General features: G+C 44.3%; 1 protein-coding gene across 1 annotated transcript in view; it reads right to left on the reverse strand.

The window, feature by feature from the left end:
- The window catches only part of ccdc186 (coiled-coil domain-containing protein 186), a 123,915-nt gene that overhangs the window by 18,018 nt on the left and 91,977 nt on the right, over positions 1-13,920 (reverse strand). Inside the window, exon 14 of the mRNA XM_041858279.1 lies at positions 7,713-7,932. Within this exon, the coding sequence (XP_041714213.1) occupies positions 7,713-7,932 (220 nt within the window). The remainder of the gene's footprint in view (positions 1-7,712; positions 7,933-13,920) is intronic.

The raw sequence follows: 13,920 nt of genomic DNA on the forward strand, positions 1-13,920 counted from the left end.
GCACGTCCGGTGAACAGGTCAGGGTTCCATAGCCGCAGGCAGAAGAGTGGAAACTGGAGCAGCAGCACAACCAGGTGGACTGGGGACAGCAAGGAGTCATCAGGCAAAACAGTCCTGAGGCATGGTCCTAGGGCTCAGGTCCTCCGGGAGGGGAGGGAGAGAGGGAGAGAGAGAGAATTAAAGGGAGCATACTTAAATTAACACAGGACACCAGATAAGACAGAAGAATCACACCAGATATAATATAACAGACTGACCCTAGCTCCCTGGCACATAGACTATTGCAGCATAGATACTGGAGGCTGAGACAGGGGTGGGGTCGGGAGACACTGTGGCCCTGTCCGACGATACCCCCGGACAGGGCCAACCAGGAAGGATATAACCCCACCCACTTTGCCAAAGCACAGCCCCCACACCACCAGAGGGATATCAACAGACCACCAACCTACTACCCTGAGACAAGGCTGAGTATAGCCCACAAAGATCTCCTCCACTGCACGAGCCCGAGGGGGCGACAAACCAGACAGGAAGATCACGTCAGTGACTCAACCCACTCAAGTGACGCACCCCTCCTAGGGACGGCATGGAAAGCACCAGTAAGCCAGTGACTCAGCCCCCGTAATAGGGTCAGAGGCAGAGAATTCCAATGGAGAGACAGGAACCAGCCAGGCAGAGACAGCAAGGGTGGTTTGTCGCTCCAGTGCCTTTCCGTTCACCTTCGCACACCTGGGCCAGACCTACTGAAGAGATGAGTCTTCAATAAAGACTTAAAGGACTTTGCGATTGCAAACGTAATAAGATGGTGGTCCGATAGTCCAGGGTTATGAAGAAAAACATTTAGATCCACAATATTTATTCCACGGGACAAAACTAGATCCAGGGTATGACTGTGGCAATGAGTAGGTCCGGAGACATGTTGGACAAAACCCACTGAGTCGATGATGGCTCCGAAAGCCTTTTGGAGTGGGTCTGTGGACTTTTCCATGTGAATATTAAAGTCACCAAAAATTTGAATATTATCTTCCATGATTACAATGTCCGATATGAATTCAGGGAACTCAGTGAGGAACTCTGTATACGGCCCAGGAGGCGTAAACAGTAGCTTTAAAAAGTGATTGAGTAGGCTGCATAGATTTCATGACTAGAAGCTCAAAAGACGAAAAAACTGTCATTTCTGGGGGGTAAATTGACATTTGCTATCATAACTGTTAGCAACACCTCTGACTTTGCGGGATGCGCGGGGGATATGGTCACTAGTGTAACCAGGAGGAGAGGCCTCATTTAACACAGTAAATTCATCAGGCTTAAGCCATGTTTCAGTCAGGCCAATCACATCAAGATTATGATCAGTGATTAGTTAATTGACCATAACTGCCTTGGAAGTGAGGGATCTAACATTAAGTAGCCCTATTTTGAGATGTGAGATATCACAATCTCTTTCAATAATGACAGGAATGGAGGAGGTCTTTATTCCAGTGAGTTGCTAAGGCGAACACCGCCATGTTTAGTTTTGCTCAACCTAGATCGCGACACAGACACGGTCTCAATGGGGATAGCGGAGCTGACTACACTGACTGTGCTAGTGGCAGACTCCACTAAGCTGGCAGGCTGGCTAATGCTTAGAGAAGATCTTAGTGTCAAGTGTTATTGAAGTGTTGGGGTTGCAGGTTCACTTGGCACATCTTTTCTTTTGGGGTGTTGCTATAGGCCACCAAATGCTAACAGTCAGTATCTAAATAATATGTGTGAAATGCTTGATATTGTATGTGATGTAAACAGAGAGGTCTACTTTCTTGGGGACCTGAATATTGACTGGTTTTCATCAAGCTGTCCGCTCAAGAGGAAGCTTCTCACTGTAACCAGTGCCTGTAATCTGGTTGAGGTTATTAATCAACCCACCAGGGTGTTTACAAACACTACAGGAACAAGATCATCCACATGTACTGTGCCTTGCAAAAGTATTCATCCCCCTTGGCGTCTTTCCTATTTTGTTGCATTACAACCTGTAATTTAAATTGATTTTTATTTGGATTTCATGTCATGGACATACACAAAATAGTCCAAATTGGTGAATTGAAATGAAAAAAATAACTTGTTTCAATAAATAACAGAAAAGTGGTGCGTGCATATATATTCACCCCCTTTGCTATGAAGCCCCTAAATAAGATCTGGTGCAACCAATTACCTTCAGAAGTCACATAATTAGTTAAATAAAGTCCACCTGTGTGCAATCTAAGTATCACATGATCTGTCACATGATCTCGGTATATATATATATATACACACATACATACACACCTGTTCTGAAAGGCCCCAGAGTCTGCAACAACACTAAGCAAGGGGCACCACACCAAGCAAGCTGCACCATGAAGACCAAGGAACTCTCCAAACAGGTCAGGGACAAAGTTGTGGAGAAGTACAGATCAGGGTTGGGTTATAAAAAAATATCCAAAACTTTGAACATCCCACGGAGCACCATTAAATCCATTATTAAAAAATGGAAAGAATATGGCACCACAACAAACCTGCCAAGAGAGGGCCGCCCACCAAAACTCACGGACCAGGCAAGGAGGGCATTAATCAGAGAGGCAACAAAGAGACCAAAGATAACCTTGAAGGAGCTGCAAAGCTCCACAGCGGAGATTAGAGTATCTGTCCATAGGATCACTTTAAGCCGTACACGCCACAGAGCAGGGCTTTACAGAAGTGACCAGAAAAAAGCCATTGCTTAAAGAAAATAATAAGCAAACACGTTTGGTGTTCGCCAAAAGGAATGTGGGAGACTCCCCAAACATATGGAAGAAGGTACTCTGGTCAGATGAGACTAAAATTGAGCTTTTTGGCCATCAAGGAAAATGCTATGTCTGGCGCAAACCCAACACCTCTCATCACCCCGAGAACACCATCCATCGTTTTTCCTCGGCAGGGACTGGGAAACTGGTCATAATTGAAGGAATGATGGATGGCGCTAAATACAGGGAAATTCTTGAGGGAAACCTGTTTCAGTCGTCCAGAGATTTGAGACTGGGACGGAGGTTCACCTTCCAGCAGGACAATGACCCTAAGCATACTGCTAAAGCGACACTCGAGTGGTTTAAGTGGAAACATTTAAATGTCTTAAAATGGCCTAGTCAAAGCCATTGTTGTTCAATGGAGTCTAATGAACCCTTTTAGGAGTGGGCACCAGAAAAGAAAAGCAAAAAAGGGAATAACTGAGGTAGAGGCACAATATAGTTGAGCATGTCTCGATCTGTCTTTATGACCTCATGCTACTTACCATCTCATTATGACGAATCATTAATTCCTAATTAGTTTGTTAATTTATAGATAGTGTTACTGTATGGTTGACACAGTTACAGTACACTACCGTTCAAAAGTTTGGGGTCACTTAGAAATGTCATTGTTTTCGAAAGAAAAGCCCTCTCTGTTGCCGTCTCCTCTGTCCCACCGCTAAAGCACTGTGCTCGTAGTTCACCCCCAACAAGCTGATTGCTGTGTCTGTGAATGCATCCATCCACACACACAGAGACATACACTACCGTTCAAAAGTTTAGGGTCACTTAGAAATGTCCTTGTTTTCGAAAGAAAAGCAATTTTTCTGTCCATTAAAATAACATCAAATTGATCAGAAATACAGTGTGTAGACATTGTTAATGTTGTAAATGGCTATTGTAGCTGGAAACGGCTGATTTAATGGAATATCTACATAGGCGTACAGAGGCCCATTATCAGCAACCATCAGTCCTGTGTTCCAATGGCATGTTGTGTTTGCTAATCCAAGTTTATCATTTTAAAAGGTTAATTGATCATTAGAAAACCCTTTTGCAAATATGTTATCACAACTGAAAACTGTGCTGATTAAAGAACCAATAAAACTGGCCTTCGAGACTAGTTGAGTATCTGGAGCATCAGCAATTGTGGGTTCGATTACAGGCTCAAAATGGCCAGAAACAAATAACTTTCTTCTGAAACGCGTCAGTCTATTCTTGTTCTGAAAAATGATTGCCATTTCATGCGAGAAATTGCCAAGAAACAGAAGATCTCATACAACGCTGTGTACTACTCCCTTCACAGAACAGCGCAAACTGGCTCTAACCAGAATAGAAAGAGGTGTGGGAGGCCCCACATCGTTGGCAGTGATCAGGCCTACTACTGTTGTCGTCTGCAAACTTAATGATGGTGTTGGAGTCGTGCCTTGGCCATGCAGTCATGGGTGAACAGGGAGTACAGGATGGGACTGAGCATGCATCCCTGAGGGGCCTTGTATTGAGGATCAGTGTGGCAGATGTGTTGTTACCTACCCTTACCAATTGGGGGTGGCCTGTCAGGAAGTCCAGGATCCAGTTGCAGAGGGAGGTGTTTACTCCCAGGGTCCTTAGCTTAGTGATGAGCTTTGAGGGCACTATGGTGTTGAACGCTGAGCTGTAGTCAATGAATACCATTCTCACGTAGCTGTTCCTCTTGTCCAGGTGGGAAAGGGCAGTGTGGAGTGCAATAGAGATGGCATCATCTGTGGATATGTTGGGGCGGTATGCAAATTGGAGTGGGTCTAGGGTTTCTGGAATAATGGTGTTGATGTGAGCCATGACCAGCCTTTCAAAGCACTTCATGGCTACAGAAGTGAGTGCTACGGGTCGGTAGTCATTTAGGCAGGTTATCTTACTGTTCTTGGGCACAGGGACTATGGTGGTCTGCTTGAAACATGTTGTTATTACAGACTCAGTCAGGGACATGTTGAAAATGTCAGTGAGGACACTTGCCAGTTGGTCAGCGCATGCTCGGAATACACATCCTGGTAATCTGTCTGGCCCTGCGGCCTTGTGAATGTTGACCTGCTTAAAAGTCTTACTCACATCGGCTACCGAGAGTGTGATCACATAGTCATCCGGAACAGCTGATGCTCTCATGCATGCTTCAGTGTTGCTTGCCTCGAAGCGAGCATAGAAGTGATTTAGCTCGTCTGGTAGGCTTGTGTCACTGGGCAGCTCACGGCTGTGCTTCCCTTTGTAGTCTGTAATAGTTTTCAAGCCCTGCCACATCCGACAAGCGTCGGAGCCGGTGTAGTACGATTCAGTCTTAGTCCTGTATTGACTCTTTGCCTGTTTGATGGTCCGTCAGAGGGCATTGCAGGATTTCTTATAAGCGTCCTGGTTAGAGTCCCGCTTCTTGAAAGCGGCAGCTCTACCCTTTAGCTCAGTGCAGATGTTGCCTGTAATCCATGGCTTCTGGTTGGGGTATGTACGTACGGTCACAGTGATGAAGCCAGTGACTGATGTGATGTACTCCTCAATGATATCGGAAGAATCCCGGAACATATTCCAGTCTGTGGTAGCAAAACAGTCCTGTAGCTTAGCATGTGCGTCATCTGACCACTTCCTTATTAACCGAGTCACTGGTGCTTCCTGCTTTAGTTTTTGCTTATAAGCAGGAATCAGGAGGATAGAGTTATGGTCAGATTTGCCAAATGGAGGGCGAGAGAGACCTTTGTACGCGTCTCTGTGTGTAGAGTAAAGGTGGTCTAGAGTTTTTTTCCCCCTCTGGTTGCACATTTTACATGCTGGTAGAAATTAGGTAAAGCGGATTTAAGTTTCCCTGCATTAAAGTCCCTGGCCACTAGGAACGTTGCCTCTGGATGAGCGTTTTCCTATTTACTTATGGCCTTATACAGCTCATTGAGTGCAATCTTAGTGCCAGCATCGGTTTGTGGTGGTAAATAGACAGCTATAAAAAATATAGATGAAAACTATATTGGTAAATAGTGTGGTCTACAGCTGATCATAAGATACTCTACCTCAGGCGAGCAAAACCTAGAGACTTCCTTAGTATTAGATTTTATGCAATTCGCGGGAAAACACTGTTCTAAACAGCGCGCCTAATGCTAGTGGTTCTATATGTGACAGAGATGAACATCTCCGTTAGAAGCTTAGAAAGCAGGGGGAATCTAATAGCCAACAACTAGGACGGGTTGCTAATATGGCTATGATTATGCCTTTGGCTTCTGGAGAACGAAATAAAGTTAATATGAAAACCAATAGAACAGGAGACAAATGCTGGTTAATGGCATTAGAAATTCTTTATAAAATAATTGCCTCCATGTTTCTACAGTTGGATTTTGGCTAGGCTAATTTTAAGCAAGGTAAGACATGCCTCATTATGTAAAGTAACATATTAGATTTCAAACAATTATACTGCCTCAAGCTCACAATGCAAAGTGGTGGGTGATGGGCCTCCCACGTGGTGCAGCGGTCTAAGGCACTGCATCGTGTCACTAGAGACCCGGGAAACCCATGAGGCGGCGCACAATTAACCCAGCGTCGTCCGGGTTAGGGGAGGGTTTGGCCGGCCCAGATTTCCTTCACCCATCTTGCTCTAGCGACTCCTTGTGCCGGGCCAGGCACCTGCAAGCTGACTTCGGTCGCCAGCTAGACAGTGTTTCCTCCGACACATTGGTGTGGCTGGCTTCCGGGTTAAGCGAGCAGCGTGTCAGCTGACGGGTTATTGGCCATTCGCTCCTAAAACTAGGCTCTGTAAGCTGTGTGCGTGTATTTACACACACACCACTTTAATTCCACTAAATTATGCAAATTAACCTATAGACCGATAAGCATGACCGGTCAAATGTATTTTCGCTGGCTAACCGATTAACAGTTAACCGTTAACATCCCTACCTGCTATTGTCACCTTTAAATTAAGCTCTTAATGAAAAAGTCAATTTCCAAAAGCATGCAAGTATTTTCTGTTGGTTACATCATTTTACTATTTATAACTAATTTAACCGGTTGTTAACCGGTAAACGGGGTCAGTTAGTCGATAGCAAAATGTAACATGGTCAGGAGTGGCATGTCCCCCTCGCTTGTGATGTGTTCCACACTGTCTCTTTGGCTTAGGTGGTGGGCATGAATATGGATATGCCATCGTTAGTGATCGACACTGACGCATCATGGACCAAGCAGCTATAAATATCCCTGACAGTCTTGTCTGTCAGAAGAGGAGATGGACAAGTGTACGTGTGTTTGTCAGTGAGAGAGCGAGTGAAATGCATGCCGCCCAACTCTTACTGTCTGACAAGACACTGATAAACAGATGATGTGCCAATGACCTGTCAAAATTCACTCAAACACAGCCTTCAAGAATCCCCCTAGCACTCCAAAGGGAATGACGTCACATGACACCACCTGACTCTGTGAATCAAAGCAGAGTTTGTAAGAGCAGAGTGAGTTAGCGGAGGCTAAAGCCAGGTTAAGGCTAAATGAAAGTTCTTAGCTCCAATGGTAGAGACTCTCTGCTTGTCATTAGGATACACTTTGGTTAGACCTCTGCTAACCATTACATTAGCATTAGTTTGCTAAATGTTCTAACCATTAACATAATTTTTTGCAATGCTTCTGCTAGCCATTAGCGTCCTATTTGACTAAGTCCTCATGTTTTTCTAGGCTGCTTGTATTAGCTGTTATAGCCATACTTTCCCAAGCATCCAGTGTTGCAAAACACAAACCATGCCAACAGCGCAACAGTTCCGTAGAACAAAAAAACTAAAAGCCAATGGCGAGCCAACTCCTGCCAGTAAAAAAAATCCTTATTCGTCGGCAAGGAGAGAAAGTCTAAATTAGGGATTGAACCCATAACCATCGGAGTTGTGCATGTGTGCTTTCTGCTGGGAGTGTTACCACTGGACCACACAGGGGCCACAAAGCCAGGCTTCTCTCACTCACTTTGTCTTCTTGCGGATCTCCTCCACCAGCTGCTTGATGTGGTCCTCCATGAACTCTATCTTCTCCTGTTTGCGGGCGTGGGACTTCTGCAGACGCACGATACGCTCCACAAGCGCGGCCTTGTCCACCTCGGGGTAGCTGTCCACCACCGTCGGCCCCGACTGGTTCTCCGGTGAGCGCTCCTCCACGCTGCTGCCGCCGTGCCGCACATTCAGGGAGCCTGGAGAACATAACATACAACTTCATTGTCCATCGAAACCTTTTCCTATCTTAAATTCCCAACCCCGCGGACACCACACATGCACACACATGAAAGGCTGGAGCGGCACAGGCTCATCCACAGAGGAGCGTCCGTGCAGCAGGTTAAGTGCCTCAAGGGCACAAACATAGAAATATAATTATATTTCAGTAGGTGGCACCAGAGATTCTGATGCCAGCAACACTCTGGTTCCCGGCTCATTCACCCAGATTTTGGGCACAAACATATAAATATAATTATATTTCAGTAGGTGGCACCAGAGATTCTGATGCCAGCAACACTCTGGTTCCCGGCTCATTCACCCAGATTTTCCCCATCAGCCCTGGGATTTGAACCAGAGGGATATGGGAGAGCATAGGATTTAGGCAATGTGGGGCAAGTAATACTACAACTGTAGATTACGTCTGCAGCAGTGCACCAACGCTGGTTCTGAAGAGTTACAGTGTGAGCAGGCTTTTTTCCAGCCCAGCACTAACACACCTGATTCAACTCATCGTGGTCTGCATTGAAGACTGCATTGAGGATTGTTTGAATCAAGTGTGTTAGCGAAGGGCTGGAACAAAACAACATACTGTAGTTCTTCAGGTCTGGAGTTATTAGTATTAGCCCTGTGATTAGATCTCAATTGCATACTCCTCGCGTCCTCTCTCCTCGTCTCCTTCTTAAAACCCATTGAATGAGAAAGCCAGAGGTCCCTCCCCTCTGACCTTTTCCTCCAATGGGTTGTGAGAAGGAGATGAGGAAAGAGGATGTGAGGAGTATGCAATTGAGATCTTCCCTAGCACACGCTACCTAGCTGTTCATTATGACATTGTTTTCTTATTTAAACCTCAATACAAAATGTATTGGCTATATACAGTGAGGAATTATACAATGATACAATGACTATAAGGTTAAAGTGCAGACTGTCAGCTTTAATTTGAGGGTATTTTCATCCATATCGCATGAACCGTTTAGAACTTATAGCACTTTTTGATTATTTACCAATGAATGGTAAATAATGTATTGTGTCATTATTCACAATTCATTGAGGATTATCCTTAGTCATGGTAGCATCCACATTAATGTAGTGTTTAGAAACATATTATATTCTTATAAATAAAAGTGACTCCAAAATGACACAATTAAGAAATAAGGCACGAGGGGGTGTGGTATATGGCCAATATACCACGGCTCCCGAGTGGCGCAGTGTTCTAAGGCACCGCATCTCAGTGCTAGAGGCGTCACTACAGACCCTGGTTCGATTCCAGGCTGTATCACAATACGGCCGTGATTGGGAGCCCCATAGGGCGGCAGACAATTGGCCCAGTGTTGTCCGGGTTTGGCCATCATTGTAAATAAGAATTTGTTCTTAACCGACTTGCCTAGGTAAATAAAGTTAAATAAAAAAATATAAGCGCTGTTCTTTTCACGACGCAACGCGGAGTGCCTGGATACAGCCCTTAGCCGTGGTATATTGGCCATATACCACAAACCCCCGAGGTGCCTTATTGCTATTATAAACTTGTTACCAACATAATTAGAGCAGTAAAAATAAATGTTTTGTCATACCCGTGGTATACTGATATACCACGGCTGTCAGCCAATCAGAATTCAGGGCTCGAACCACCCAGTTTATAATACATTATTTACCTTAATTTCTATTGGGCACAAAATAATATGAAACACAACCAAAACAAACTGCAAATGCATCCAACAAGTTTGTAGTCACAAGCTTCATGTATTCATTGGGTGCTAGGAATATGGGCCCAAATACATAACTTTTGACTACTTTAATACACACAAGTGAATTTGTCCAAATACTTTTGGTGCCATCAAATGAAGGGACTATGTTCAAAAATTGTTGTAATTTCTAAACGGTATAGATATAGATGAAAATACCCTCAAATTAAAGCTGACAGTCTGCAGTTAGCACTGTTATGGTGACCGTATTACCGCCACACCGGCAGTCACCAGTCATGAAGGCAGTCAAATTCCATGTGACCGTTTAGTCACGGTAATTAGGCTTCTCCAAGCTCTGATGTGGCTGATGGTCATTAGTAGCCTACCAAACTTGCTAACTGCCTGGTACTCAGCACTCTATTGTCCCTCTAATAATTCTGACATCAATGCAAATGTGTTCGAAATTCTAATCAAACACATCATGAGAGCCCATGAGCTCATGTCGCGCAACATTTCTATAGGCTATGCAATTGCGTGAGAAAACAGTGTGATGGCCTCTCTTGAAAAGAGGAGGATCCCATCAGCTTACTATAGGCTAGGCCTACTATATTTATTTTTCAACTTTCCTAATATTAAGCACATTGCTTCTCTTTACAACAGGAGCATTGCCTACCTGGCTGGCATGAAAATGAACCACGGGAAAAGTGTCCTCCATTCGCTATTTAAGTGCATAGATGACATGTATTTTTTCCCCTGTCCCTGTTTTGAGACAGGTGCATGATAATGGTCCATTCTAAATAAATAAAATTAACACTTATATTATTTAGTATATGTAAAGACAAGATGAAATCAAGAATAGTCTGATGGGTGAGAATATTAGCCTATCACTTGGGAATTATATACAGTGGGGGAAAAAAGTATTTAGTCAGCCACCAATTGTGCAAGTTCTCCCACTTAAAAAGATGAGAGAGGCCTGTAATTTTCATCATAGGTACACGTCAACTATGACAGACAAATTGAGAAAAAAATATCCAGAAAATCACATTGTAGGATTTTTAATGAATTTATTTGCAAATTATGGTGGAAAATAAGTATTTGGTCAATAACAAAAGTTTCTCAATACTTTGTTATATACCCTTTGTTGGCAATGACACAGGTCAAACATTTTCTGTAAGTCTTCACAAGGTTTTCACACACTGTTGCTGGTATTTTGGCCCATTCCTCCATGCAGATCTCCTCTAGAGCAGTGATGTTTTGGGGCTGTCGCTGGGCAACACGGACTTTCAACTCCCTCCAAAGATTTTCTATGGGGTTGAGATCTGGAGACTGGCTAGGCCACTCCAGGACCTTGAAATGCTTCTTACGAAGCCACTCCTTCGTTGCCCGGGCGGTGTGTTTGGGATCATTGTCATGCTGAAAGACCCAGCCACATTTCATCTTCAATGCCCTTGCTGATGGAAGGAGGTTTTCACTCAAAATCTTACGATACATGGCCCCATTCATTCTTTCCTTTACACGGATCAGTCGTCCTGGTCCCTTTGCAGAAAAACAGCCCCAAAGCATGATGTTTCCACCCCCATGCTTCACAGTAGGTATGGTGTTCTTTGGATGCAACTCAGCATTCTTTGTCCTCCAAACATGACGAGTTGAGTTTTTACCAAAAAGTTATATTTTGGTTTAATCTGACCATATGACATTCTCCCAATCCTCTTCTGGATCATCCAAATGCACTCTAGCAAACTTCAGACGGGCCTGGACATGTACTGGCTTAAGCAGGGGGACACGTCTGGCACTGCAGGATTTGAGTCCCTGGCGGCGTAGTGTGTTACTGATGGTAGGCTTTGTTACTTTGGTCCCAGCTCTCTGCAGGTCATTCACTAGGTCCCCCCGTGTGGTTCTGGGATTTTTGCTCACCGTTCTTGTGATCATTTTGACCCCACGGGGTGAGATCTTGCGTGGAGCCCCAGATCGAGGGAGATTATCAGTGGTCTTGTATGTCTTCCATTTCCTAATAATTGCTCCCACAGTTGATTTCTTCAAACCAAGCTGCTTACCTATTGCAGATTCAGTCTTCCCAGCCTGGTGCAGGTCTACAATTTTGTTTCTGGTGTCCTTTGACAGCTCTTTGGTCTTGGCCATAGTGGAGTTTGGAGTGTGACTGTTTGAGGTTGTGGACAGGTGTCTTTTATACTGATAACAAGTTCAAACAGGTGCCATTAATACAGGTAACAAGTGGAGGACAGAGGAGCCTCTTAAAGAAGAAGTTACATGTCTGTGAGAGCCAGAAATCTTGCTTGTTTGTAGGTGACCAAATACTTATTTTCCACCATAATTTGCAAATAAATTCATAAAAAATCCTACAATGTGATTTTCTGGAGAAAAAAAATCTCAATTTGTCTGTCATAGTTGACGTGTACCTATGATGAAAATTACAGGCCTCTCTCATCTTTTTAAGTGGGAGAACTTGCACAATTGGTGGCTGACTAAATACTTTTTTTCCCCACTGTATTATCACTTGTGAATGATGCCCAGCGTAATGCAAGAAACAATGCCTTTTTTTTCTAATCATAGTCGCACACCTCATGTAGCCTAGCCCATAGGACTATATGTTTTGATAAGGTTTGCATCACAACTAAAGTAGCCAAATAACTTCTTAAAATTAAGCACATTAATCTGCTTTACAACCGGTGTAGAACCTAACTGGCATAAATAGGCGGCGCGTGAGTTTCAAGTTTGGTGAAGATCATTTTCACCATAAAAATGCACCTTTTCATAATCGCATTTGCGGTCCCTTTTGAGAACAGTGTTTTCCCGCTAATTGATTTTGAAACATTTGCGCCGTGTCCGCATTGCTGCTGCGCTAATAATGTGAAGAAATAGCCTAATAGTTAATCAACATTTTAAGCTAAATGTTCTGATCTGTTACATCAGCCTCATTGCATAAAATAGTTATTGATGCTAGTGGTTGTATTAATTAGGGATCTATCACACCCCACAACTGTCCCAGACTATGTTTGGAATATTTATTTCTCGCACAGAATAGGTCAACTTTTGTACTTTGGAGGGGAATGTATTTAGACATAGGCTAGTGCTTTTGCTGTCCGTTAGGCCTACTCATCTTGTTGGCTGACGAAAAGCAAATGTTGTCAGTTCTTCCAATATCTTCAATATGCACCTCGGAATTAGATAAGGACGCGCACAATTGCATCCCGATGTGTCGGTCTTCACTTGTAGCCTGTGAGAAAGACCCGATCACGTGATGGAGAGCCATGTGAGTGAGAGGTGCTTCGGAGCATGCAGCAGGGAGAAGGGAATTATAATTGTTATACACTGCTCAAAACAATTAAGGGAACACTTAAACAACACATCCTAGATCTGAATGAATGAAATAATCTTATTAAATACTTTTTTCTTTACATAGTTGAATGTGCTGACAACAAAATCACACAAAAATTATCAATGGAAATCAAATTTATCAACCCACGGAGGTCTGGATTTGGAGTCACCCTCAAAATTAAAGTGGAAAACCAAACTACAAGCTGATCCAACTTTGATGTAATGTCCTTAAAACAAGTCAAAATTAGGCTCAGTAGTGTGTGTGGCCTCCACGTGCCTGTATGACCTCCCTACAACGCCTGGGCATGCTCCTGATGAGGTGGCGGATGGTCTCCTGAGGGATCTCCTCCGAGACCTGGACTAAAGCATCCGCCAACTCCTGGACAGTCTGTGGTGCAACGTGGCGTTGGTGGATGGAGCGAGACATGATGTCCCAGATGTGCTCAATTGGATTAAGGTCTGGGGAACGGGCGGGCCAGTCCATAGCATCAATGCCTTCCTCTTGCAGGAACTGCTGACACACTCCAGCCACATTAGGTCTAGCATTGTCTTGCATTAGGAGGAACCCAGGGCCAACCGCACTAGCATATGGTCTCACAAGGGGTCTGAGGATCTCATCTCGGTACCTAATGGCAGTCAGGCTACCTCTTGCGAGCACATGGAGGGCTGTGCGGCCCCCCAAAGAAATGCCACCCCACACCATGACTGACCCACCGCCAAACCGGTCATGCTGGAGGATGTTGCAGGCAGCAGAACGTTCTCCACGGCGTCTCCAGACTCTGTCACATGTGCTCAGTGTGAACCTGCTTTCATCTGTGAAGAGCACAGGGCGCCAGTGGCAAATTTGGCAATCTTGGTGTTCTCTGGCAAATGCCAAACGTCCTGCACGGTGTTGGGCTGTAAGCACAACCCCCACCTGTTGACGTCGGGCTCTCATACCACCCTCATGGA

The sequence above is a fragment of the Coregonus clupeaformis genome, chromosome 31, assembly GCF_020615455.1.
Source record: "Coregonus clupeaformis isolate EN_2021a chromosome 31, ASM2061545v1, whole genome shotgun sequence".
NCBI classification, from domain to species: Eukaryota; Metazoa; Chordata; class Actinopteri; order Salmoniformes; family Salmonidae; genus Coregonus; species Coregonus clupeaformis.